A 27,713-nucleotide genomic window follows, 5' to 3' on the forward strand; every position below is an offset into this window, starting at 1 on the left:
ACAAGGAACTTGACGAGGAAAAACTATGTGTTTCGCACGTCGAGTTCCACGGTCGTGTGTACGAGGCTTCAGGTTGTATATACTGTATTTATGTCCTGAGGAGCAAGTGGTTATACCAGCTGCAGCCATGCTCCTGGTATAATTTTTTAGACCTGGTTATCGGCTTCCAGGTAAAAGTGACCTGAGCAGCTCTACAGCCCCCCATGCTGCCACCTGCCACCATGAGCAGTCCGTTGAGCTTCCCACAGAGGTTGTGTGATGGTATTTCCTTGACTGGCATGGCCAGAGAAGAAGCATTGGAGAGTAGAGAAGAGTACAGGTGTCAAACTAACCCCTGATGTCTCCATAAAGAGTGCCTGTGACTGCCTAAGCTATCACAAGGGGTGGTGTTCACGGTTTGTGCAGGCTTGATAGCGGGCAGGTGCACGGGTTGGGCGGACTCGATATCCGCCAGCGATCGCGGTATAAAGAGGCAGAATGGGGATCGTAAACAAGGAGGATCCCCATTCTGATGAGAGACATGAACGAGATCCACTGTCCCCAGTGATTGGCAACAGTGATCTCTGTCATGTTCCTGATGGCCCATCCCCCGTACAGTTAAAATACGCTGATAGAACACATTTAACCCCTTAATCGCCCCCTAATGTTAACCCCTTCCTTGCCAGTGTAATTACATTGATCAGTGCATTTTTATAGCACAGATCAATGCTATAATGTCACTGGTCACCAAAAAGTGTAATTTAGGGTTAGATTTGTCCGCCACAATGTTGCAGTCCTGCAAAAAATTTGTAGATCGCCGCCATTACCAGTAAAAACAATAACAAATAAATAAAAGTCCCTAAATCTAGCCTATAGTTTGTAGATGCGATAAGTTTTGCGCAAACCAATCAATATACGCCTGTTGTGATTTTTACCAAAAATATGTAGAAGAATATATATTGGCCTAAACTGATGAATACATTTCATTTATTTTTTTGGATATGTATTATAGCAGAAAGTAATTTTTTTTTTTTTTTTTCAAAATTGTTGCTCTTTGTTTATAGTGTAAAAAACATTCCACAGCCCACTGCGTATAACACGCAAGCACAGTTTACCCTCTAGAGGCCGCAAACGAAGGAGAATCTTGTCTCCTGATACTGCTGGACCTAAGCGCGGCTTTTGACACTGTAGACCACGGACTACTACTGGCTAGGCTAGCTGAAGTAGCCGGAGTCGCTGAAGGTGTTTTACCCTGGTTCTCCTCATTCTTGGAAAACCGATCACAAATAGTGAAACTGGGGTCTTTCACTTCTGAAAAACGTACGGTGTCATGCGGAGTCCCTCAGGCATCTCCCTTATCGCCCGTATTGTTTAATATCTATCTTTGCCCTCTCTTTGAAATCATCAGTAACCAGAAGTTACTTTACCACTCCTATGCAGACGACACACAACTGTATTTCCGCATCTGCAACAAAAAGGATCACTCTCTTGGACTAGAGAAATCCCTCTCTCTAATAGATAACTGGATGACAAACAGTTATCTTAAACTCAATGGTTCGAAAACCATCACCCCGCGTCAACATGGACTCCCCCACCCATTCTGGGTAAAACTATCACCCCTAGCACCAAAGTCAAAAGTCTCGGAGTCATTTCCGATACCTACATGACAATGGATGCACAAATAGGGTCAGTAGTCAGCGGATCCCACCATCTGCTGCGCCTACTACGCAGACTCACGCCCTTTATCCCGAAAGAGGACAATGCAGTCTTGGTGGGAACAATCATCAATTCCAGACTCGACTACGCAAATGCCCTCTATCTAGGACTCCCCAAATACCAAATCACTCATCTGCAAGTCGTTCAAAATACGGCCGCTCAACTAGTGACTGGGAAAAAAACATGGGAATCAATCTCACCTTCACTGAGATCCCTTCATTGGTTGCCAGTAAAAGACAGAATCACTTTCAAGGCACTCTGTCTAATACATAAGTGTATTCAAGGCAACGCCCCCCAATATCTATGCGAAAAAATAAAAGCCCATAACCGCAATCGAATTCTGCGATCCACCAATCAAAACCTCCTCCAGATACCCAAAGCCAGATACAAGTCCAAAGGAGATCGAAGATTTGCAGTCCAAGGACCCGGCCTGTGGAATGCACTACCAACCACCATCCGACTGGAGTCGGACCACTTGGCCTTCAGGAGAAAGATTAAAACCCATCTCTTCTGAGGTCAAGGGGTTCCTTACCCATGAAATGGATACAGCGCCCAGAGGCGATTCAGTTCGCATGTGTTGCGCTTTACAAGTCTCTCACTCACTCACTCTATTTTCAGGGTAAAAAAGTGAGTGTTATACGCCAATAAATACAGTACATTTTGTTTGGGAACAGCGTCGCACGACCGCGCAATTGTTAGTTCGCCAAAAAAAGGCCTGGTCATTAAGGGGAATAATCCTTCCGGTGCTGAATTGGTTAAACAAAGGCCAAGATGCAGTTTCCTTGGCTGAAAATGATAGGAGTGTTTACTTCCACTTTAGGAATGCATTGAAGGCGATTGAGGTGGTGATATATTGTATAGACTGTAATACTTATAATAAGGTTCTTGGACATGAGTCCTTATAATAGCACTCATGTCAGAAAATAAATGCATTTCACATACAGTGAATAGCAAAAGAAAACAGACTTCCACAAAAGGGTAATAATTTGAGTCAATTATGTGTATTCTGCATACAAGCTTTTTTATAATGCTTATTAAAAGGGAATCCTTCTATGTAATATAACTGTGGTTTCCTCCTGTATTGTGTTGTCATGTTAGATGCTGTATGTTCTCTTGGCACTGTATAAATGAAATAGCACCTTCGTAGAAAAATGACACTTTTAGGTAGAGAAAATGTGTTCATTTAAAAACGACCAGCTGGCGCTCACAGGACATCAGGGAAAAGTCACTTTCATAAACCAGCACAGCAGACGAAAAAAAGAAAGAAAAAAATATATAAAATATTCAGCCCCCACAATAAAACCATAACAGTGTGCACTGCTAATCATTCCCCTCTGATAGTGGAGGCAGAATAGAAGGTGTGTGTTTATATAAAATGAAACCTGGAGTGCAAATTTCGCCAATCATTGTCTTTCCCACAGTATAAGGCACAGATTGAATTCCAGCACGCTCTAGTAAATGGTTTTGCGTGACAATACAGAACGGTTATTGGCTCTGTTGCCTCCGGGCTGCCGGCATAAAATCAATCCACATGGTCATGTTTTCAGAGTGCTGATCATTTTGTTAAACGTGTTGTGAAAAGACAGTTAATTACAGGAGGTAAAATAAGACTTTTGCTACATCATAGCAGTTTTTAGCTTTAACAGCTTTTATTCTGGGCATTTGTAGTGCTAAGTGAGTCTTAAACTTAGGCTTCTACTTGTTATCGCTCAGGAAACCTAAAATTGTGTGGAGAAAGTTTATTTTTTGTGGTGTATAGATTGATTAAAGCTGAAGCGCTGCCAGATCTATAAAGTACCAATTTGTTCAGGTATGTGTACATTAAAGTTCAAAAATCAAGTAGCGTAAGACCCCTTTCATATTGAGGAGTTTTTCAGGCGGTACAGAGCTAAAAATAGCGCTGCTATCCCGCCTGAAAAACTCCTTCACTGCAGACTCAATGTGAAAGCCCGAGGGCTTTCACACTGAGGCGATGCGCTGGCGAGAGACAAAAAAATCTCCTGTCAGTAGCATCTTTGGAGCAGTGAGAGGAGCTCCTTCCCATTGAAAACAATGGGAAACCGAGGCAATACCGACCGCAATGGAGGCGCATTGCGGGCGGTATTAACCCTTTATCCGCCGCTAGCGGGGGTTAATACCGCACCGCTAGCGGCTGATTCCCGTGGCAATCCCGGCAGTATAGCGCCGCTATTTTTTGCAGCGTTATACCGCCACCGCGGCTCCCGCCCCAGTCTAAAAGGGGCCTAAGTATCTGAATTTGATTTGGTATCAATGAGGTTGATTTTCCTAAAACTGGAGAGTGAAAAATCTGGTGCAGCTTTGCATAAAAACCAATCAGTTTCCATTTTTTTTCCGTCAAAGCTTGATTGAACAAGCTGAAGTTAGAAGCTGATTGGCTACCATGCACAGCTGCACCAGGTTTTGCACTCTCCAGTGTCAGTAAATTAGCCCCAGTGTTTTACAATCCCACATGCAGCAGGATACAGATAAGGGGAGAGAAAAGCATCAAAAGGAGCCAATCAGCTGTGATGCAGTGCTTATGTATTAACAAGGAACATGCTGATAGGAGGGCAGGGAAGAGTGACCTAGAGATGAGATCACTATAACGTTGTTTCTCCTTTATTGTCCAATCACAGACCGAGGGCAAATACAAGACCTTTTGGAACTACCTAAATTGAATTTATACCTACAGGTAAGCCTATAATAAGGCTTACCCGTAGGTAAAAAAAATATGCGCGGGAGTGACGGCATTGCGGCTCCAGCCACTCACAGTGCTGGAGCCGCGATACCCGGAAGACACGCCGAGGCAACATGGTGTGGACCAGGTAATTTACCGATGCCTCGTTCTAAAGTAAGTATTTCATAATGAGCTAGTATGCGGTGCATACTAGCTCATTATGCCTTTTGCCTTACAAGTGAGTAAAAAAATAAAAATTGAGGCTATACAACCACTTTAATTGCAGCAGATAAAAGCAAGGTCTTTAGGTTGGTTGTGCTGTCTTGCAAGGCTGTATAAATCTTAGACTGGATTAAGGATGAGCTCCAGTGTGTTCGCATGGTACACGTGCAGAGCCCGCCAGGAAGTGTGCATGGCGCTGCGCTAATCACAGCCAGGGAGACATTTCCTGATCTCTGCAGCCGAGCATCGGGACAATGTCTCCCTGGCTGTGATTAGTGCAGCACCGTGCAGACTTCCTGGCGGGCTCTGCACGTGTACCATGTGAACACGCTGGAGCTCATCCTTAGACTGGATAGATGAATTGAAAGACACACCCTTTGGAAGATAAAACAGCACTCATATATGTATTTCTTCTGTTGAATGAGCTATTTGTTTGGAGTTCAGTTTTAAAGTGATTTTAAACATTTTTTTTTTATAACAAACATGTCATACTTACCTGCGCTCAAGCCCACCCAGTTGTGTGACAATAGAGAATTAATATTCATTATTGTCTTTCTGATTCTCCTCTCGGCCAATCTGTCTCAGGAAGTGGGTCCTGAGACCTGAGGAGAAGCAATCCTATTGGCCGCCGAGAAGGAGGGAGGAGATGCATTCAACAGTATAAATGGTGTTAATTTTTACAAAGAACGTTTACAAACTTCAAGATCGTTCAGAGTGATAGCAGTAGGCTACAAATAATTGAAATACATTATGGACATAATGATATAATAATGATATAATAATAATATATGATTTAAAATGTTGACACACTTTAAAGCGGGGGTTCACCCGAATTTTTTTTTTTAACATTAGATTGAGGCTAATTGTGGGAAGCACAATCGGGTGTTTTTTTTAAAATCAATGCAGTACTTACCATTTTAGAAATAATGTTCTCCGTGGCTTCCGGGTATGGTCTTCGGGACTGGGCGTTCCTATTTCATTGACAGCCTTCCGATGGTCGCATACAGCGCGTCACCAGTTGCTGAACGTCGGTGCGGCTCTATACGGCGCCTGCGCACCGACGTTCGGCTACTTTCGGAAACTCGTGACGCGCTGTATGCGACGGTCGGAAGGCTGTCAATCAAATAGGAACGCCCAGTCCCGCAGCCCATACCCGGAAGCCACGGAGAACATCTATCTCTAAAACGGTAAGTACTGCATTGATTTAAAAAAAAAAACACCCGATTGTGCTTCCCACAATTAGCCTCAATCTAATGTTAAAAATTTATTTTTTTGGGTGAACCTCCACTTTAATTGCTTGTATTTCATGATTTCAGTAAATCCCCATTTGAATATAAATGTTGCTCCTAAGTTAATTTTATCAAGTAGTACATTTCCCCATACAGACGTAAATGAGGGACAGTTGTGGAAGAAAGATGAAAAGTAAGGTCTATGCAAAAGGCTGATTGTAGCTTGTATTTATTCCTAAACCATTGATCGGCAAATCTTCCATCGTTTCCCCCCGCCCCCCTTGCCCCAACCCATCCCTTTTCCCCTTCCCTTTTTGAGATAAATGTTTACATGAATTAATAAAAGCTGCCATTTTTAAATGGTTTGTCTCATCCATGTAAACTGATACATGCTCCTCTAGAGCTTTAAAAAGCAATGGACTTGTGGGATCAGCAGATGAAAATAGAAGAAAGCATAAAAAAGAAAACTAATGCAGCCATTTCATTTAAGAATGGTAAGCTGCAATATAATAAATGTTTGCTTTTGAGTTTAATACAGCTTCCTTATTTGAAGGAATAAAATAGCAAACATTTTCCAAAGCGATCTCTTTGTACATAGCTAGAAAAGTGTGGAGGTGCTTAGCCTAGCTAGATCTTCTTATATGTGTATGGTGGATAGTCATTGCCCCATTGTGGTCATAATCCTGAAGCCTCTGATAGTTAGGAAACTTCTTTAAACACAACAAGTAAAGCTGAGGGTCACACAGCTGATGTGTGAATGATCTTGGAACAATTTGATGGGCCTGTCACAAGCGTTACCTGGTGCTCTTGTCACAAGCCCAGCAGCCCTGACAGTTTTGCCCTCACTCTAGTATTTTTGAGCTGCGCTCTTGCCACTTCATATTTATCCCACGCTGCAGAAAAGAGGCTCTCTGCTTCCAATCAGTTATTCCCAGTGACACCAGTGAAAGAGTAACTTGCAGTTTGACAGTATGGAAAGTAGGCATGTTGTCAACTAATGAGTGGGCTCAGTCATTAAACTGATACACTAAAGGTCAAATACATGACTGAACAACAAGAAGACAGTGCTCTGTGGATTTTCTTAGTCTTTTATATAATATATATATATATATATAAAATATGCAACATGATTATTCCATTTAAATAATTGCAACCATGACCAGTAACCTAACCATTTTAATGTTCCTCCATTTAAACATAAGCCACTTTAAATTAGTACTTGTACTATCAGATTGCTTATTTTACATTCTGTTTGATTATATTGTCTTGTAGTTTCTTGGAAAACAATAAAAAATGACATAAAAAAAAAAAAACACAAGCCACCTTGATGACTTGACAGGAAGGAAAACTAATGCCTCGTACACACAACCAGCTGCCATGACAGCTTTTGGGCGGGAAAACTGGCTGTATGTATGCTCCATGGCAGTTTTCCTGACAGGAAAACCACCGGGAATCCCGGCGGGAAAAATGAGAACACGTTTTCTTTTTTCCTGCCGGGATTCCCAGTGGTTTTTAAGCCGGCAGTTTTTCTATGGGGAAAGCCTGCGGTGGAGCATACACACGGCCGGGTTTCCCGACCAAAGCTCTCATGGCAGTTTTCCTGCCAGGAAATCTGGTCGTGTGTAGGAGGAAAAAGCTACCGAGGAGGTTCTGTGTTTTCCCAGCGTTTTTCCCGGCGGACTTTTTACCGCCGGTCGTGTGTACGGGGCATTAGCTAAAAAATATTTTCCTATTTTTGAGGATTTGTCCTGGAAAATGTGAGTCCCTACATTTGTGCATTCATTATGTTCACGACTGACCAAGCTGACCATAAGAACTCACTTTTTTTTTTCTATATGCGATACACTTATTTTAACCTAAACAAAACGTTTACTGTTATTTCTAATAGAAATGCTCTGTCGGTAGAGAAAAAAAACTGCTGCGAGTATAAAGTGCAGGCACTTACAGGTGAACATACCTGCAGCACAGTACCAAACTTTTGAGTCACAGCCAATGCAAAGCTCCAGCAATTCCTCATCATTCCAAAGCTTGTCTGTCCTTTTTTGCGTCCTGCATATTCCTATTGGCCAATAAGGCTGCTCATCACAGCAATAGGCTGGTAGAAACGTTGGGATAAGTGGCAAACAATGACACTATCTAAAAGCGTTGAACCATGGCCTGTCAAAACAGCTTGAGATTTGTCTAGGGCAGGATGGTTTTGGAGTGTGCTACAGGCATGCGCAGGCAATTGAAGCTGTCTAGTCTTTGGGTCTGCAGCAATTTAGTTACTTCCCCCATGACACAGGGGTTAATTTACTAAAACTAGAGAGAGCAAAATCTGGTGCAGCTCTGCATAGGAACCAATCAGCTTTCAGGTTTTTTTGTCAAAGCATAATTGAACAAGCTGAAGTTAGAAGCTGATTGGCTACCATGTACAGCAGCACCAGATTTTGCTTGCTCCAGTTTTAGTAAATCAACCCCAGTGTCTCTTTAATCTATTCAAAATGCTGTTTTTTTGTTAACAAAGGCAGTGATGCTAATACGCAAATTAACTGATCTCCAAAACCAGACAACCAGACTATTATCTCCGGGGATATATTGGTCCGTTGTCCTTCAAGGCAAACATGACAAGCTTGGTTGCACTAGCTTAGCTGCAAAATTACCTTGGAAACTGCTGCACTGTTCAGGGCACAGCACAGATATGGATTCTATAGTAACTGTTCTCTTTTTTTTTTTTGCTTGACATCTAGATTTTTTTTTATACGAAAAATGAGGTTTGGGTCCATTGTGTCATAGGTTAAGGGGTTGTAAAGGTAAAAAAAAAATTCCCTAAATAGCTTCATTTACCTTGGTGCAGTCCTCCTTCACTTACCTCATCCTTCGATTTTGCTTTTACATAATAAACAGCAAGGCTTTTGGAGATACTTTTATAACCCTTTCCAGCTTTATGCAAGTCAACAATTCTTAATAGTAGGTCTTCTGAGAGCTCTTTTGTGCGAGGCATCATTCCCATCAGGCAATGCTTCTTGTGAAAAGCAAACCCAGAACTGGTGTGTGTTTTTTATAGGGCAGAGCAGCTCTAACCAACACCTCCCATCTCATCTCATTGATTGGAGTGAGGTGTCAGCCAACAGGAGTCCAATTAGCTCTTGGAGATGTCATTAGTCTAGGGGTTCATATACTTTTTCCAATTGCACTGTGAATGTTTACATGGTGTGTTCAATAAAAACATGGTAACATTAACTTTTTTGTGTATTATTAGTTTAAGCAGACTTTGATTGTCTATTGTTGTGACTTGGATGAAGATCAGATCACATTCTATGACCAATTTGTGCAGAAATCCATATAATTCCAAAAGGGTTCACATACTTTTTATTGCAACTGTATATCAGGAATGCAACAACACTAGTTTTTAAGACCAAGGACGAGTACCAATACTTTTTCTCAAGTGCTCACGATACCTATTTTAATGTCATTTTTAGGCCCCTTTGACACGGGCTGTCTGATCAGGTCCACCTGTCAGTTTTACAGGCAGGCCTGCTCGAACCTTGCACTCTCCCCCTATGGGACGGCAGATGTCCGCTGGCATCCACCACTATCCGATCTGATCCTGCCTGCAAAATCCAGATGGATAGTGGTCCTATTTTCAATCCGTCGGATCAGCGTTCGTGTCCACTATGCCTGGGGATCAGTGGAGTGATCCACCCACTGAGCAAGCGAATCTCGAATAACTGAGGCGCCCTTGTGAAAAGGGACTAAGTGTAATTTCAGTGCGATAAAAAAAAAAGTATGATTTTCAGTCCAATTCAGATGCGATTTCCAGTGTCATACACTTTAAAAATTCGTACCCGAACTGCTAAACGAAATGACACCTGACTCTTTTTACAAATCACAATGCAACCGGTCCCGCACATGAACCCGTACTTGAAGATATGGGCTTTAGTATTAGAGCATTTGCACGAGTAGAAGTACTTGTGCCAATGCCTAGTATCTATGCAACGCATATATACTGTGTGTATGTATGTATGTATGTATGTATGTATGTATGTATATGTGTATATATATATATTTGGAATATGCTACCAATGATAAAAAGTATAGATACTAATGCGCAAACCAACATAAAAGGTGTTCACGCGCTAACATAATAAAAAAGCAGAAAAATGTGGCACTTACTCAGTGCTAATAAACCATACTTAATAATCGGTGCTAATAATATAATAAACAAGTCTAATAAAGTGCAATATTTAAGGAAGAAAATCTTCATAAAACACGCAAAAATGCAATATGTGCAAAAAAGTTCTTAAAAGATAAAGTGCAAAATGCGCCAAAGTGACGATTAGTGCAAAAATGGTGTCCAATTAAAAAAGATTCTGAAAAACAGTCCATAGAATAAAGTGCGTGTGCATAAAACAATCGAATACAATTCATTCCAGTATTTCCACCATCCGCTGTGCGTTTTGAGTTTGCCCTAGCCTCTCACCTCATACAAAGACCCCTACAGGTCGAGTCCAAGCCTCTAAGTAAATGGAGTACTGATTCTACAGCAATCGATTGGTATCCGGAGGTATCCAAGACCAGACAACATCAATTTAGGGATCTTTTTCCAAGCTTATCAAGTGTAGATTACATGCAATGAAAGAAGGGGGACTCCATTAGAGTGACCACATGTCCTGAATTGCCCGGGACAGTCCTGCATTTTGCAGGTCTGTCCCCGACACCTTCATTTCAGGACAATACAGTGTCCCGGAATGAAACTGACACAGTCATACCACCCCCCCCCCCCCCCAGGGCGATCTGATGCCCCCCAAAAAATGCCGCCACATCGCCACTTTACACACAGTACTTGCCCTGGCTGGGAATGTCTGGATGGGCACAATCCCTGCCCCCTGCTTGTGATTGGAATAAATCATAAATCCCACCCTTTGTGTCTAATCACTGCAGGGCAGTGTAGAGCCAGAGTTGGAACAAGGTAAAACGGGTCTCGGTCGGCCAGGACAAGTATCGTCAGTTAGTAAAGTGGCAAAGTGGCGGCCTTTTTTTGGGGGTTTTGGGTTGGCCAGTTATTGCTTGTTGGTAGAAAATCATTCTCATACTGTATGTGCCTATTTAGCACTAGTTTTATGTCTTTTGCAAGTCTGGAGATTTATTGATGTACTATGCGGTTCAAGCAAATATATTTTGTATTTTTTCTAACCTTTTCTGTGCCTGGTTGAGTGCTTAAATTCTAATTATACTAGCTCATTTTCTCATGCAGTTTCTGACATTTTCATGACCCCGTTTGCAGCACTTTCATATCCACAGTTAGTTGTACAAAAAAGGGTTAAAGCCTCTAACTTTCTTGGCCTGAATTTCTAAATATAGATCAGGGTAGGATGGGAGCGTAGGAGGAATCACAATCAGTGACTCACACAGCAGCAGTTGCCTGAAAATCTCCTACAGAGCATACAATAATTCAGGAGCAAAGCACTGGCAAAGCTTAAATGATGTATTAGGCCCAGTTACGTGTTCCAGCGGATTGCAGGCAAAAATTGTCCTAGCCCCGATACTCTATGCATCTCCTAGATAGTGTCTTAAACAAGTGTACGGCTAGCGAGATGACATGGCGATGTATGAATTAGCCTGTGATAGAGAATGGTGACTGATCACAGCAAGCTTTTCTTACCAGTGATAAGCAGATGTTATTATCTGCAAATCACCGCAAGTTCATTCTTAAATTTGCATAGAAGGTTTACGAATGTAGTACAGCAAGCACAATGCTTAAAGAGCAGCAAGGATCAAAGCAAATCTTACAAGAACACTGAAGGCACTGCTATATTTGGGAACGTTTAGAAATCTGTGTGCCTGGGAGGAGAGAGAAAGGGGGGACCAATACCTTTGTGAATTGTGGGGATAATAGTGGTGTAATTAACCACTTGGCATCTGCACTGTAGCCGAATGACAGCTACAGCGCGGACCTGAATTGCTAGCCTCCCCTTTGCACGCTCCCTGCGCGCTGTGATCACCGAGTCACTTAGACTCGGGTGATCACAGATCCGAGTAAGGGGCCGGTCCCGGCCCCTTACCACGTGATCAACTGAATGTGATCAGCAGTAAACAAAAGCTCTGTAATCTTTTTTTTTTTTTCTCATGCTGACAGCGTGAGGAGAAAAAAAAGCCGATCACCGACTTTTGTGTAAGGGACATCAGTCCCAAGTGAAAGAGGCACATCCACCTCATCAGTACCCACCTGTCCCTCCTGCAAGTGCCCCCTGCCAGTGCCCACAGTGAACACCAGTACAAAACAGTGCCACCTATCTATGCCTACGAGTGCCACCTATCAATGCCCACCAGTGGTGCCAATCAGTCTCACCTACCAGTGCTGATCAGTGCCCATCACTGCCACCTATCAGTGCCCATCACTGCCAGCTATCAGTACATCTATCAGTGCCACCTATTAGTGCCAATTATCAGTGCACACCAGGGCCATCTATCAATGCCCTTCAGTGCCACCTCTCAGTGTCACCTCTCAGTGCCCACCAGTGCCGCCTATCAGTGCATACCAGTGCCACCTTATCGGTGCCCATCAGTGCAGCCCATCGTGCACATCAGTGGAGAAAAATTACCTGTTTGCAAAATTTTATAACAAAATATAAAACGGTTTTGTATTTTTTAAAAAAAAATCTGTATTTTTTTATTTTTTTGACAAAAAATTAAAACCGCAGAGGTGATCAAATACCACCAAAAGAAAGCTCTATTTGTGGGAATTTTTTTTATAAGAAATTTCATTTGGGTACAGTGTTGTATGACCACGCAATTGTCATTCAAAGAGTGAGAGCGCTGAAAGCTGAAAATTGGTCTGGGCAGGAGGGAGGTTTAAGTGCCCAGTAAGCAAATGGGTAAAGGGGCACTAGGTATGGGGCCACAATATACTGTAGGTGTTTTTACCTGTGTAACCTGCAGGGGAATTGTGACAATACTCAACTAATGAAAATAACAGTGATGTATTAAAGATCAATCTGCCTTCCTTACATTTACTCCAGGCCTCCAATCAGCTGCATATAGGGTAGAGCTGCACGATTCTGGGCAAAATGAGAATCACAATTCTTTTGCTTAGAATAAAGATCACGATTCTCATGGCGTAAAATATTTTACATTTATACAAAAAAAATTGGGCTAACTTTACTGGCTATTTTTTTTTTTTTAATTCATTAAAGTAATTTTTAACCAAAAAATTCCATTTAAAAAGACCGCTGCGCAAATACAGTGCGACATAAAATATTACAACAACCGCCATTTTATTCTCTCTCTCTCTCTCTCTCTCTCTCTCTCTCTCTCTCTCTCTCTCTATATATATATATATATATATATATATATATATATATATATATAATGTTTGGGGGTTCTAAGTAATTTTCTAACAAATAATAATTTTAACTTGAAAAAAGCTGTCAGAAAAAAGTTTGGTGTTTAAGTGGTTAAACGTTCCTAATTTACATACAGAAGTCTATTCCTTTGATGTAAAAGTCAAATTGATACAATGTTTAGACTTAACATTCCACTGATAAAGAATGTTTTCAAAACTTGGCAGACTGCCCAGACTTTGACTTTTGGCTGAGAGCAGAGAGGAAATTCTTTGCATACCAAAGTGCAGAGAGAAAATGCTTTTCATGCCCAAGATCTTGAAACCCTGTGTCAAGATCGCAATGGGAAAAAGGTCGCAATAACGATTCTTGACGATTAATCGTGCAGCTCTAATATAGGGGTCTCCTTTCCCTCTGGTTCCACTTGTCCTTATTGGCCAGAGGGAGAAGAGGAGCAATACCAGTCCATGCTTTCTGTTGACGCTATTGTCCTCTCCAGCACCAACTTGTTGCTCTGTCTGGAATGTGACAGAGATAATAATGATGATGTTTTTCCTTTCTGAAACTAGCAGTCCCAAAAACTCTTGATAATTAAAGGATATGTTAACACTAACAATGAACATCTCTTATTACCTACCATTTTATATATTAATTATGCCATTGAAAGCATTTTGCGGGCAATGAAAGTGTCTATTAGTATGCAAGACTATCTCTAGATGCCAGTACGTTAGAGCAGCTTTTTTTATAAGAGGTATTAAACCCAAAATAAAAAATGTAATATTTTTTCCCCTGTGATCTGGCTAGGTACATGCCTATTAATTAGAGAGACACCACTCCGGAGGAATGCACACTGGAGGGACAGCAGCATTGTCAGTCTGGGGGAAAGGATGTGTTAGATTACTAGAAAATTTTAATATACTAACAAATAGAAGCTCACACTTTATAATTAGTTTCAATCGTTTTTTCCTTTTGGGATAACCCGTGGTTGAGGTAAAGAAAATTGCATAATGTATGGCCAGCCTTACTGGCGTAAATAACCAGGTAAAAAATAAAAGAAAGGGAGCTAAAAAAAAAAAACAATGAATGTAGCCAGCACATCTAAAAGTTGGTAAGCTGCAATATAATAAATGTTTACTCCTCGGTTTAATACTGCTTTAAGTGACAGAGTCACTTTAAGAATGAGTATGACTCAAAATCCTTTTATAAATAAGGTAGTCAGAGGAAACTGGTACTTGACTATGAATCCATTAAAAACTATGGGCCAGATTCACGTAGGGGAGCGGCGGCGTAACGTATCGTATGCCTGATTCACAGAGCACTTGCGATGAAAACTACGCCGGCGGCCTCCGGCGCAAGGCGGGCCAATTCAAATGGGCGTGTGCCATTTAAATTAGGCGCGCTCCCGCGCCGGACCTACTGCGCATGCTCAGTTGCGCAATTCCCATTGTGCTTTGCGCGCCGTGACGTCATTTTTTCGAACGGCGACGCGCGTAGCGTAATTACGTATTCCCGGACGGCTTACGCAAACGACGTTCATTTTTAAATTTCGACGCGGGAACGACGGCCATACTTTAGACAGCAATACGTTTGCTGACTAAAGTTAGGGCACCTAAAACAACGACTAACTTTGCGACGGGAAACTAGACTAGCGGCGACGTAGTGAACGCGAAAATCCGTCGTGGATCCGCCGTAACTCCTAATTTGCATACCCAACGCTGGTTTACGACGCAAACTCCCCCCAGCGGCGCCCGCGGTACTGCATCCTAAGATCCGACAGTGTAAAACAATTACACCTGTCGGATCTTAGGGATATCTATGCGTAACTGATTCTATGAATCAGTCGCATAGATAGAAACAGAGATACGACGGCGTATCAGGAGATACACCGTCGTATCCCTTTTGTGAATCTGGCCCTATATTACTTACCTCACAAACTGAGGGCAGAGCACAGTGAAAAAGCAAACTTTCTGGGAGGTTTTTTAGATTTTTGTCTGTTTTGTCGGTAATCAACATCCCCCCCCCCTATTTAAAATGAAAAGGAAGAGTATAAAGCACTACCATATATGTGTCCCTTGTCAGTGGAACAGAACGTACTGAACTCAAATGCCTCGTACACATATAAAAAAACAATGGTTTTCCCATTGGAATTCCTCTCAAGCCTGCCTTGCATACACACGGTCACACAAAAGTCCGGTAAACTTTTGACTGCCAAGAACGCTGTGACGTAAAACACTACGACGATCTGACAAAATGAAGTTCTATGCTTCCGAGCATTCGTCAAATTGTTTCCGAGCATGCTCGTTTTTTTCCCGTTGGAAAAGCATACAGACGACCGGTTTTCCACTAGGTTTTTTTTCTGACAGAAAAAAGAGATCCTGCTCTCTTTTTTTTTTTTGGCAGATTTTCCATCGGAAAAACTGCGATAGAGCATACACACGGTTTGGAATTCCCGGCCAAAATCTCTCATCGCAGTTTTTTTTCGGACAGGAAAACCGGTTGTGTGTACGAGGCAAAAGGATGAGCACAGCAACCAGTCAACTAGCACATTCAGAGGTTGAGAAAATGGCAACCTATATGCACTTTAGCTCCAGCAACATACCTATTGGTTATACCTGGATGAAGCCTGTAAGTAAAGTTTTTTAGAGCTGATGGCCGACTTTCTTGTAAAAGCAATCATAGTGACTAATTAGCCACTGGATTCCTTTTACAAGCAGCGGGAGGAGATGTGCCCCTCTCCCCGCCACCTTCATTTTTTGGAGTCTCCCGTCCTGCTCTTTATTATATAAAACTCTCAAAGTTCCATGATCTTCCAGCCGGACCTCTTTCTGGTGGTCATGTTTTAGATTTAGAGTATGGCTCCAACTGATATATGTAATGAAGGTGTGTGGAGGTAGAACCTGAACTGTGGCTTTTCTCACAAAGTGTGGGGGGGGGGCACAGAAAAAGCAAGCAGTCACAACCCTGTTTTCGCTCATAAACTCCACAAATAATAGTAAATGTCGTGCCTTGTGTACTTAGACACGATAAGTCAGTTACATTTTTTGAGGTTAATTAATGCACCTTTAAGATTCAGATTGGGAACTGTTGGAAATGTCCTGTACGTTCTCAACCTTGAGATGCTGAGTAAGTATTATAAGATTACGCCTCTAGCCACAGCGTTATTTTATTTCATGTACTCTTTTTAAGAATTAGGACAACGCAAGTGAGGTAAGAGGAAAGTAAAGGTGTCAGCTATGTTGCAGACTAGATCTTGCTGAGTGCTGGCGCTGACTTGTTTTCTCAGCCCAACACACTTGGCTAGTGTTGCAGACGGTTTTCACAATGGTCTGGCAGTATAAGTGCCCTTATCTCCAGCCTGCAGGCTCGGCCATGGGAAGATATTCATTACACATTCCGTGTTCCTTTCACTGGCCTTTTCTCTGTGTGTCCTGGGCCATCAGTTTATGCCTCTTTTATTATGAAGCATGACAAAGTCTGGACAGAACGGGATAGAATTACTTACAATGTTATTTAGTGTTAAACGTACATTTGACAATATAATTATACTCTTTAAAGCTAAAATGTTTCTTGGACTCTTAAAAATAACGGGATAGGGGTTGGCTGGACTGAGATTAAGTAACATGTTTGGTGGTAATAAATAGTCATACCCCTCCAATGTAGAGACCCTGGTGCACATGCCAACATGAAATGCGTATTATTTACATGAAGTACTAGTAGACATCTACTGCTCCTAGTGCTTACTTAGTACGATTCTGCCATAGGCTAGGGTCACACAAGTACACAACACTTATTTTAAAGTGTAAGTAAACCCTATTATTGTTTTCAGCCAAGGAAGCCGCCATCTTGGCCTCTGTTTAATCTGCAACTGCCATAATGCTGCACATGTGATCCATTATGATACCGGTCATTGGATGGTTTGACAGTTTGATTGAGAGCACAACCAATGTAACAGCAAGCATTTCCGGCATGCCGGGAATGTTAACTGTTTTTATATATATATATATATATATATATATATATATATATATATATATATATATATATATATATATATATATATATATAAAGAATATTCTGTAATCACCTGAAAATATGATTTATATTAACACCCAAATTCATTCACTCACACTTGCTTAAGCAATGAGTCAGGTTGCATTGCCTGATAAATCGAGGGGACGGCATGCCAATTCTTTTTTTTAGCCTTTTTTTTATATTTATTGGTCAGAGCGTCTTCATTTTTCTTGCACTAGAGCAGGGGTTTCCAAACTTTCTACACAAAGAGAGCCAGTTTACTGTCCTTCAGACTTTAGAGGAGTTGGACTAGGGCCAGACGGAGTACAAAATTCCCTGTCATCCAGTGAGAGTAAACAATCTATCTTTCTTTGGTGTCAGTGGGAGGAATTCTGCTCCATCTTTGGTGTCAGTGGGAGGAATAATGCTACATTGTTGGTGTCAGTGGCAGGAATTCTGCCCAATCGTTGGTGTCAATGGGAGGAATTCTGGCCATTGTTTGTGTCAGTGGGAGGAACTGTGTCCCATCGTTGGTGTCAGTGGAAAGAATCGTGCCATTTTGATGTGTCAGTGGGAGGAATAGTGTCCTATGTTGGTGTTAGCGACAGAAATTATGCCCCATTGTTTGTGTCATTGGATGGAATAATGCCCCAAGGGCCACATAAAGGCAAGCAAAAGGCCACAGTTTGGAGACTTCTGCACTAGAGAATAGTGGTGTTTTGGCGCCTTGTTTCTGTGAATCATTTTAACATATTTTTGTACAGTGGGGACAGCCATAGTTTCACTTTAAAAATGCCAGATGTGTTTCCTACTGATTACTACTATTTATAAAAATTAAGTGAACAAGTATGAAAAAATTAGAGGTTGTTTATCATTGACTGAAAACAACTGACCTAATATAAGATTAACTGAGCTTACCTCTTTAAAGCTAAACCACGGGCAAAGATCTATGTGCACAATTGAAATATGTATTAGTAAACCATTTTAGCTACCAAAAGATTTGTGATTCTGTTCAGTCATTCTGGTAATAAAGACACCCTGACCAGACAGTACAGACAGGACTTGGGTCTCCATGCAGACCACACAGCAGTAAAGCAATATAGTCTTCCCAGGATGAACCCCAACCTCTGGCTACCAAAGAGACAGATTTGACATTAGTCAGAATATTAAACCTTCTTTGAGATTTGATATACTTTTTTGGCTCAGTTTTTATAGCACTCAAATAATGGAAATGCTGATCCTAAATTATCGCTTATTTAAGCAATGTGGAACAAAACATAATAATAATAGTGGCTGTCTTTAGAGCAACAAAACTGATTTTTGCCAAAAGAAAAAATCACAAAGGACTAGTACTAGTTGCTATTGTACTTTACAGTACTTTGTTTTATGAATAAGGTTCAGCTGTCCTTGGGAACTGAAAAGTTTTGGCATTTAACAATACAATGTGAAACATGCAAAGTTCAGTAACACACATTAATAGTTTAAAATATATATTACTGAACCCAGAACAGTGCAAGATGGATTTTGATTATGGGAACTACTTTGTATTGTTTTATTGAGTAAGCCCACTTTTGTGTTTGCATGTCTAGTTATTTATCATGCCTACGGTATATCAACTTTTTTGTAATGACTCTTTGCCAACTTTATTTAGCTACAGTGCTTGGTATTGAGCAAAACATTAAAGTATAACTATAGGCATTTTTTTTTGCGTGGAGAAGGAATCGAACGCTTGTCAATTTTTATTGCTGTAAGTGCCCCCATTAAGGAGATTTATCCTCTCTATTTGTCCTGTTTACTATTATCCTTGAACATGAAATTAAAAGAAGATCCCAAAATTTGGGTTGCCCCCAGAAAAGTAAGAGGGGGGAAATCTTCTAATGGGGACACTAGTTCTGGAGACCTGGGGGTCCCCAAGGAGATCCCTTACTTTGCAGGGATTGCCTCTAACTTTTTGTTTGGCTTTGGGATAGAACGTGAAGGGAAATCTCCCTTGCTCTTTCCAAAATAACAATAAAAAGGTTTTGCTAATAGTTCTACTTTAAGCTACCATATTTAATCTAGTATCCTGTGGTAGGGCTCTTGGGGGATGAACCAGATTTAAGTTGCATGTTCCATGGTCCAAAACATTTCTAACAGATAGTAGAGGTTTTGGAGGCTTGTGACATTATCCAGTGCTGTCTTCTGTCCTAGGGATAGTTAGCTCTGCTCAGCTTTGTCTGGAAGACTGTTTCTTTCTCGCTGCATTGTTGACTTAAAGCAGAGGTTCACCCTAATAACATGTATATCTGACCAACTTCCTTATATTCGTAACAAGTACAGTCCGCAATTTATTTATTTTTTTATGCTTTACGTACCTTGTAATCCATCTTTTCAATCTACTTCTCCCCGCGGGAGTAGGCGTTTCAATGCCTAGGGGGATTTGTGCGCCTACGCAATATGGGGGGTGGGGCCTTATCTGCCGGGGGGAACAGACGTCAGTCATCTGGGCGACCTCCCAGATGACAATCCCCCTAGGCATAGAAACGTCTACTCCTGCGGGGAGAAGTAGATTGAAAAGATGGATTACAAGGTACGTAAAGCATTAAAAAAATTGCGGACTGTACTTGTTACGAATATAAGGAAGTTGGTCAGATATACATATTTTTTGGGTGAACCTCCGCTTTAAAGAGTTTGGATCTTGCATCTGATAGTGATGTAGGGGAGAATGTAATCATATAAACATAAAGGCCTGCAATTTACTAAAATTCTCAATTCTATAAAGTCGTGACATTATGGAATTGGGTTATCAACCCATCTCTTTAATGGCTGACATGTCATATAGGTTATGCAGTAAATTGAATTCAGTTTGTGCATTACCTATATTTATTTATCAACAGCTACTGTTTCATTTGTATCTGCCAATAATATAGGATACATTACATTTTTATCCAGTCCCATGTTAGAGAGTAGGGAAGGATTATAACCCCTTTTTAGATTTGTATTGCTGTCTGTGTTCCTGGTGAGTAGATTCATGTTCTCCCCTTGCCTTGGGAATTTACCTAATGGGAACATTTGTTGCTGTCTGAATTTTCTTCGCTAATGCCCCGTACACACGATCGCAAATTCCGACAGCAAAAGTCCGATGTGAGCTTTTCTTCAAACACCTTGTTCCTTGAAGAACATGTTCAAGTAGTTCACAGATCCATATAAATTATGGCTCAGCTATCTGACCTCATAATGGTTTACATATGGGTTTTATGCTATTGATGGATGATATCTTATCTGTTGTAACCACTACTCTATGCTTCGATGGACCAAAGAAAATCATTGGACTGTTTTTGGACTTACCTGTTCTTTTGAAAACTTCAATAAAAATGATTGAAAATAAATATTCACATCTTTTAAAGTACAGGCTTGGGCATGCCTTAAAGCTGTTTATGGTGTTATGCAATTGGGTACCAAAGGATATGTAGCCCATCACTGCAGTCCACATTCTAAAACTCTAAAGCACATAACAACAGAATTGTCAGCTTCCTTCTGACAGCTCAAACGCCCACTGACAATATGGCTGCTGTGATTATGTGGTTATATATTCCTTCATATAATTGTCCCTTGTGACTTAAGCAACCAGAGGCAAAGGTTAAACAGTGCATTATGAGTTGTTCCTAATCTCTGGAGCAAACTCACAAACGTATTATCCAACAGTTTGGGATTCGTCTCAAATAAAAATCCCAAATATTCGCCTTGAACCAAATTTTGAGGGGAGCTCGAATCTCATTCCTAAACAGAGCTTAACTTTATTCACTAAGTGAACATTTTCTACTTCTTAAGGGCCAGCTCACACCAGAATGTGGTACAGGAAAAACAGGTTTCCAGCAATGCGTTCCAAATGCACCACACTTACGATCTGCAGCGGGTGTCAGTGTTAACTTAATGACACCCCCAAACGCAGGTAGCAAAGGTAGTGCATGCACTACTTTTGTTGTGGTCCTGCGCAATTTCAGCCCATTCAAATGAATGGGCTGAAATCACACTGCACCTGGATTGCATGTGAATCACACAGTAATGCACAAAATGCTCCTGTGTTATTCAGGATGTTACCTGGCCCTAACATCTGACTTTTCATTAAACCAGTTTTTATATTTTAGACCAAAATAATTACAAATAACAAAAATGTTCATTGTTTCTGCTTTAAATTTACTTTGACTTATATTTAGAATTTAGCGACATTTACTATTGTATAATGTAACTTGTTTACAAATTAATTATATATCATTTAATGTTTGCCTTTAATTAGGGAGTAGTTGATGTGCTTACAGTCTTCCAAGTGTGTAGAAGAGAAAAGTATTATATGCGTAAAGACAATTATGGTGTAAAAATGCTTTATGTATTGATTTTTATAAGGTTCTGACTATTTTTAACTAGTTCTGGTCCCCCAAATCCAGTTATTGTAATCAGTTTCATCAGCACTTAAACAGAACTCCATTCAGCAGTGCATATTATTGCTGCTTTAAAGAGTTTGTTACCCTAAAAAATTAAAAAAAATAGATCCTGTTCCCTTAAAGCAGTGGTCATCAACCCTGTCCTGCAGGGCCCACTAACAGGCCAGGTTTTATGTATTACCTTGGGGAGATGCAGTCTAGAATACTGCAATCACTGAGGAGCAAATGATATCAGCTGTGATGTATTTCAGTTATCTTGCAAACCTGGCCTGTTAGTGGGTCCTGCAGGACAAGGTTGATGACCACTGCCTTAAAGCATGAATAACAGGACATAGCTTGTTATGTGTAATTTGGTCCCCCTTATCACCTAAAATACCTGGTTGATCCTGCCTGGTTTTTCCCTCCCCCTGTAAACTGACCACAGTTTATCATGGCTGCTGAGCCCTGTCACTGTGGTCAGTTTACGTGCCTTCATCATCCACTGTGTCTCCTTGCTCCCTCTCTCTCTCGTCCTATCCCCCCTCCCTTCCTGTTAGCGTGTCAATGCCAATCACTCAATCCTGCTCCAAAAATCATTGTTTTATTCCTATAATTCCCAGTTTTATATAACAGTATGTGCCCCAGTGCATGTTATTTAAAAAAAATGCTGCTTCATACCTAATTTCAGAGTGCCCCTGGGCACTCACGTGGCCACCCGCAGCTCTCCGCCCCTCTTTCCAGCTGCTGCCAGCCGGGTATTTTCTGCCCCCACCTGCTGTAGCTGTCAAATTGGGGAAGACAGCTGCGGTCACGTGATCACCAAGAGGTGCTCTGAAATTAGGCATGAAGCTGCATTTTTTTTTAATATAAATAACATGCATTGGGGAACATACTCTAATATTACCACAATTATAGGAACAAGAAAAGTGGCTTTACAACCACTTTAAAGCAAACCTTGCAAGGTCCACATATACTGCCTGCCCCCCCCCCCCCCCCACCCCTGCAAAAGTCACCTGCAATATTTTATTTTACTTTACCTCCGTCTTCTGCATTGCTGGGCGTGATGTCACCATCCTTTTGGGAATATTCCCGGGGAATACAGAGCTATCAAAATCTTACAAGAAGACAACCCAGTTTGTTACAAGTGTCTTTTCACAAGATTTTGGCTTCTCTGTATTTACCCAAATCCCGCTACAAGGAGTGGGATGTCATCCTTGCCTGGGCCCCACTGGCAGAAGATAAAAGGGGTACTGTAAGAAGTTTTTTTCTGACTTGTTTCTTTACTGGTACCTTTTACACCTACTGACACCAGGTAATTTTTCAGGGGGAGGGGGGCCAAGCATTACAAGCAAACCTTGCCTTTTACGGCAAAGTCCACTTTAAGCTAGGTAATTAGAAATCTTGAACTAACTGTTGCCAGTTACTTTTTTTTCAGCAAACTGAAATCACTGTTTTTGCTTTGGATAGAATAAGGAAGGGTAAAACCCTTGTCAGGTTATTTTTTGCTGTATGTTTCCTTTTAGGGAGATTTCTTCTTAACATTCATGCAGCTATAGATATAGAGTATGATACATGGGTGATTTTTAGATGCTCAGTCACATTACCAAAATGGCTAGAAATGAATTGTTAAGAGCAATGTGTGATTCATAAAAAGGTATCTGATTGTCTTTACGTCAATGGTGCCTTATTCCAATTTTAATAAACGTCAGTGTGTCTTTTTTTGTGTCAGTGAATGTACCCAGGTTCTGATTGTAACATGGTGTTAGGGTTACTGTACAGGCTGATTGGTATTGTGGTGGTGTCGATTGAATCAGGCTGGGCAGTGCCGCTGATGCAATCATTCATTACCTGTCTTCTGTGTGGAGTTTTTTGTATTCTGTCCCTTTTCTGTGTGCTGGACTGTGTTCACCCTGTTTAATCGCAGCAGCTCAAATGACTTAATATAACTAACAGCGATTTCCTCTTATTTTATACAGCTAATCAGCGGTGGATCTATTGTAAGTGCTGAGGCAGCATGGGATCACGTCACCATGGCCAACCGGGAGTTGGCATTTAAAGCCGGCGACGTCATCAAAGTCCTAGATGCTTCCAACAAGGATTGGTGGTGGGGTCAGATTGATGATGAGGAAGGATGGTTTCCTGCCAGCTTTGTGAGGGTAAGTGACCCCAGTTCATTGAGGCAATGTAATTAAAAAAATTATGATTCTGAGATGTAATACAACAAGAATATTTCAATTATGAAAATGTATAAACTGCACAGCATTTAACCATGAGGAATATTGTTACTTTTCATAACCACAAACACTTTGTGTGCTAAAATACAGACCAGTCTCTTTATATGGAACGTAACGTAACCCGTTTACGTTACACCGCTGCAAATTTTCCGATTTAGTGCCCGATCCACAAAGCACTTACCTGGAAATTTGCGGCGGTGTATCGTAAACAGGTCCGGCGCAAGGCGGCCCAATTCAAATGGGGCGGGTACCATTTAAATTAGGCACGCTCCTGTGCCAGACGTACTGCGCATGCTCCGGTTGCAAATTTCCCGAAGTGCTTTGCGTGAAATTACGACGCGCCAACGTTTTCTGAATCGCGACGTGAAAAAAAGACTTGCGCCGGGAAAAATAAAAAATAAAAAAAAAATTCAAAAGCGACGCGGGAAAGACGGGCATACTTTAACATGGTGGAGTACTTTTACACAATGTTAACCACTTACCCCCCGGAACATATTGCTGCCTAAAGACCAGAGTACTTTTTGCGATTCGGGACTGCGTCGCTTTAACAGACAATTGCGCGGTCGTGCGACGTGGCTCCCAAACAAAATTGGCGTCCTTTTTTTCCCACAAATAGAGCTTTCTTTTGGTGGTATTTGATCACCTCTGCGTTTTTTATTTTTTGCGCTATAAACAAAAATAGAGCGACAATTTTGAAAAAAATGAATATTTTTTACTTTTTGCTGTAATAAATATCCCCCAAAAATATATAAAAAAACATTTTTTTTCCTCAGTTTAGGCCGATACGTATTCTTCTACATATTTTTCGTAAAAAAAATCGCAATAAGTGTTTATTGATTGGTTTGCGCAAAAGTTATAGTGTTTACAAAATAGGGGGTATTTTTATGGCATTTTTATTAATATTTTTTTTACTAGTAATGGCGGCGATCAGCGATTTTTTTTTCGGTATTGCGACATTATGGCGGACACTTCGGACATTTTTGACACATTTTTGGGACCATTGGCATTTTTATAGCGATCAGTGCTATAAAAATGCATTAGATTACTATAAAAATGCCACTGGCAGTGAAGGGGTTAACACTAGGGGGCGGGGAAGGGGTTAAGTATGCCTGGGTGTGTTCTTACTGTGGGGGGGGGGGTGGCCTCACTAGGGGAAACACTGATTTTCTGTTCATACATTGTATGAACAGAAAATCAGCATTTCCCCTGCTGACAGGAACGAGAGCTGTGTGTTTACACACACAGCTCCCGTTCCCCGCTCTGTACCGAGCGATCGCGTGTGCCCGGCGGCGATCGCGCCCGCCGGGCACACGCACGGGAGTCGGGGGCGAGCGGGGAGCGCGCGCGCGCGCCTCCGGCGGCGCGCACGCGCCCCCTAGTGGCGGCTATACGATAGGACGTAAAGCTACGGGCTCTCGCCCAGGAGAGCCGACCTGCCGCCGTATAATGACGGTGGCTGGTCGGCTACTAGTTAAAGGTGCCATATCTTTGCGACAGAAATCTAACACTCGCGACGACGTAACGACGGGAAAAATCTTTGTGGATCGCCGTAACTCCTAATTTGCATACCCAACGCTGTATTACGATGCAAACTCCCCCCAGCGGCGGCCGCAGTATTGCATCCTAAGATGCATCCTAAAACAATTACACCTGTCGGATCTTCTGGCTATTTATGCGTAACTGATTCTATGAATCAGTCGCATAGATAGAACAACAGATACGACGGCGTATCTGCTCTGTGAATCTGGCCCCATAAGTGCAGCTGCTACAATCTCTATATGTAGTTTCCTGTGGATGATTTTTAGCTTGGGAGAGCTGATAATATGGATATAAGCGGCTCTCTTACTGATGCCATCCTAAGAGATTTAGGACTAAGGGAAATGTATCTAATTGGGGTTTTAATGGGAAATCATGCTTGGATAAAAATGGCTGTTTCCTTAAAAGTCTGTCTTCTGTCTTGGTGGTCAACTAAACTCAAAGGGGTTGGTTTATTAAAGATAGATAGAAGCTGCTTAAGTGATTGGTGAACAGCATTTATGCTGTCTTTAGTAAATCAACCAATAAAGTACCTCTTTAATATTGATGATTAATGGCCTATTGCAGGGATATGCAATTAGCGGACCTCCAGCTGTTTCAAAACTACAAGTCCCATCATGCCTCTGCCTCTGGATGTCATGCTTTTGGCTGTCAGTCTTGCCATGCCTCATGGGAATTGTAGTTCTGCAACAGCTGGAGGTCCACTAATTGCATATCCCTGGCCTATTGTGTAACTAGTAATGCTGCCCCGTTTAAACTGGTAGCTGGCAACCTGTGCATTTCATATACTTTTTTTGCCCTTTTCCACTCATGGCTAGCAATGTATATTGCACCCCTAAAAGTAGTCTCAAGCTATACGTTTTTAACCTTTTATAATAAACACTGGCATATTTTACTTCCCTGTTTAGTAGCACCCATTATCTTGGTGGCCAGTTAGTTCCTCATCATTGTTAAGAGAGTGACTGAGTAGCATCTAATTTCCCTTTTAGGCAAAATGCACTGCATGGTTCTTTGCCAGTACTTCACTGGAGTGCCTTGTGAAGTACTGGCAGGCAAGCTCAAACTCTCAGCGTTCTTCTTCCTGCCTCTGCCATGTGCAGCTGGCCGCCAAATCCAGCGCTCTTCTCCTTAGAAGTCATAGGCCAGAACTAATTGGTGAGTGACTCAATATGCAGACCACTCTTGGCAGCCAGCAATAGAAGGAATCCTTCACAGCAGAAAAGGGGAGGAATCTATGAAAAAAAAAAAAAACAGACAGGGACGTTTTTTGCACACCTTTTTGTAGACTCAAATTAGACTCCTTGCCTTTCCCTCTCAGCCACTAAGTGTGCATTGGCTATAGGTACCTTTAAATGATATGCAATCTTTCTAAGGGAAGTTGCACTTTGTAAGGTTAATTTGCCCCAGAGTTTAGTGATTGAGGGTGACGCTCTGTTTATTTCCATCATCCAATCATGTACAAGCAAAAATGCATATTTTTTTTTACATTTTCCTAGCATGTGATTGGGTATTCTTTGCAAAATAAAACGTTCCTGCATTCATTAAGCACTGAAGCAAGCTTCATTAAACAGTGTTCAAAGTGAACAGCCTATTTACCTTTAGTAAACCAATGACAAAGTGTGTCTAGTAATAGCTGAAATTGTTTGTCAATGGCTGTCAATAGCTGTAAAATAGGTAGTCAGGCATTACAGAGGATATACTGTATTTATTAGTGCATAACACTCACTTTTTCACCCTGCAAATCAATTGAAAATAATGTGTGCGTGTTATACGCCGATACTGCAATTTGGACTGCCTTGGAGAGAACAGGGAGGGGGGCGGGACGAGCGCCTTCAGATTACATACAGCAAGAATCTCCTGTTTACTCAGCGGCCTCTGTAATAGGAAGTTCCATCTCCTGGATCAGCATTGGACCAGTGTTCTGTTTATCATAGAAGCTGGTCCAGGAGGCAGGACTATGAATTAAAGAGGCTGCCGAGTAAACAGGAGATTCTCGCTGTATGTAATTTGACGGCGCTCATTCCACCCTCCTCCCTGAGATGGGCATTGATCAGGCTGCATTCATGGCAATGGGGAGGCTGCAGATGGGCATTGATCAAGCTGCATTGATGGGAAATTGTCAAGCTGCAGATGGGCATTGATCAAGCTGCATTGATGGGCAATTTTGAGGCTGCAGAAGGACATTGATCAGGCTACATTGATGGGCACTGACTCTTATTGTGTATCAAAGTTCTTTATTTAAAATGTAATTTTTTTTCCTGAAACTATCCTCTTAAAATGAAGGTGCGTGTTATATGCCTGTGCGTGTTGGGTAAATAAGATAACATATGGAGGCAAGTGTTAAAAGGTTTAAAGCTATTAGAATTTCAAAGGCAATCTTAAGGAAT

At 41.4% G+C, this 27,713-nt stretch overlaps 1 protein-coding gene across 5 annotated transcripts in view; it reads left to right on the forward strand.

Annotated features, from left to right (window-relative positions):
• The window catches only part of ARHGEF9 (Cdc42 guanine nucleotide exchange factor 9), a 469,420-nt gene that overhangs the window by 273,748 nt on the left and 167,959 nt on the right, over nt 1-27,713 (forward strand). For all 5 annotated transcript variants that reach the window (XM_040323963.1, XM_040323964.1, XM_040323965.1 and 2 more), the window contains one exon: nt 23,533-23,712. In XM_040323963.1, the coding sequence (XP_040179897.1) occupies nt 23,533-23,712 (180 nt within the window). The remainder of the gene's footprint in view (nt 1-23,532; nt 23,713-27,713) is intronic.

The sequence above is a fragment of the Rana temporaria genome, chromosome 9, assembly GCF_905171775.1.
Source record: "Rana temporaria chromosome 9, aRanTem1.1, whole genome shotgun sequence".
Classification (NCBI taxonomy): domain Eukaryota; kingdom Metazoa; phylum Chordata; class Amphibia; order Anura; family Ranidae; genus Rana; species Rana temporaria.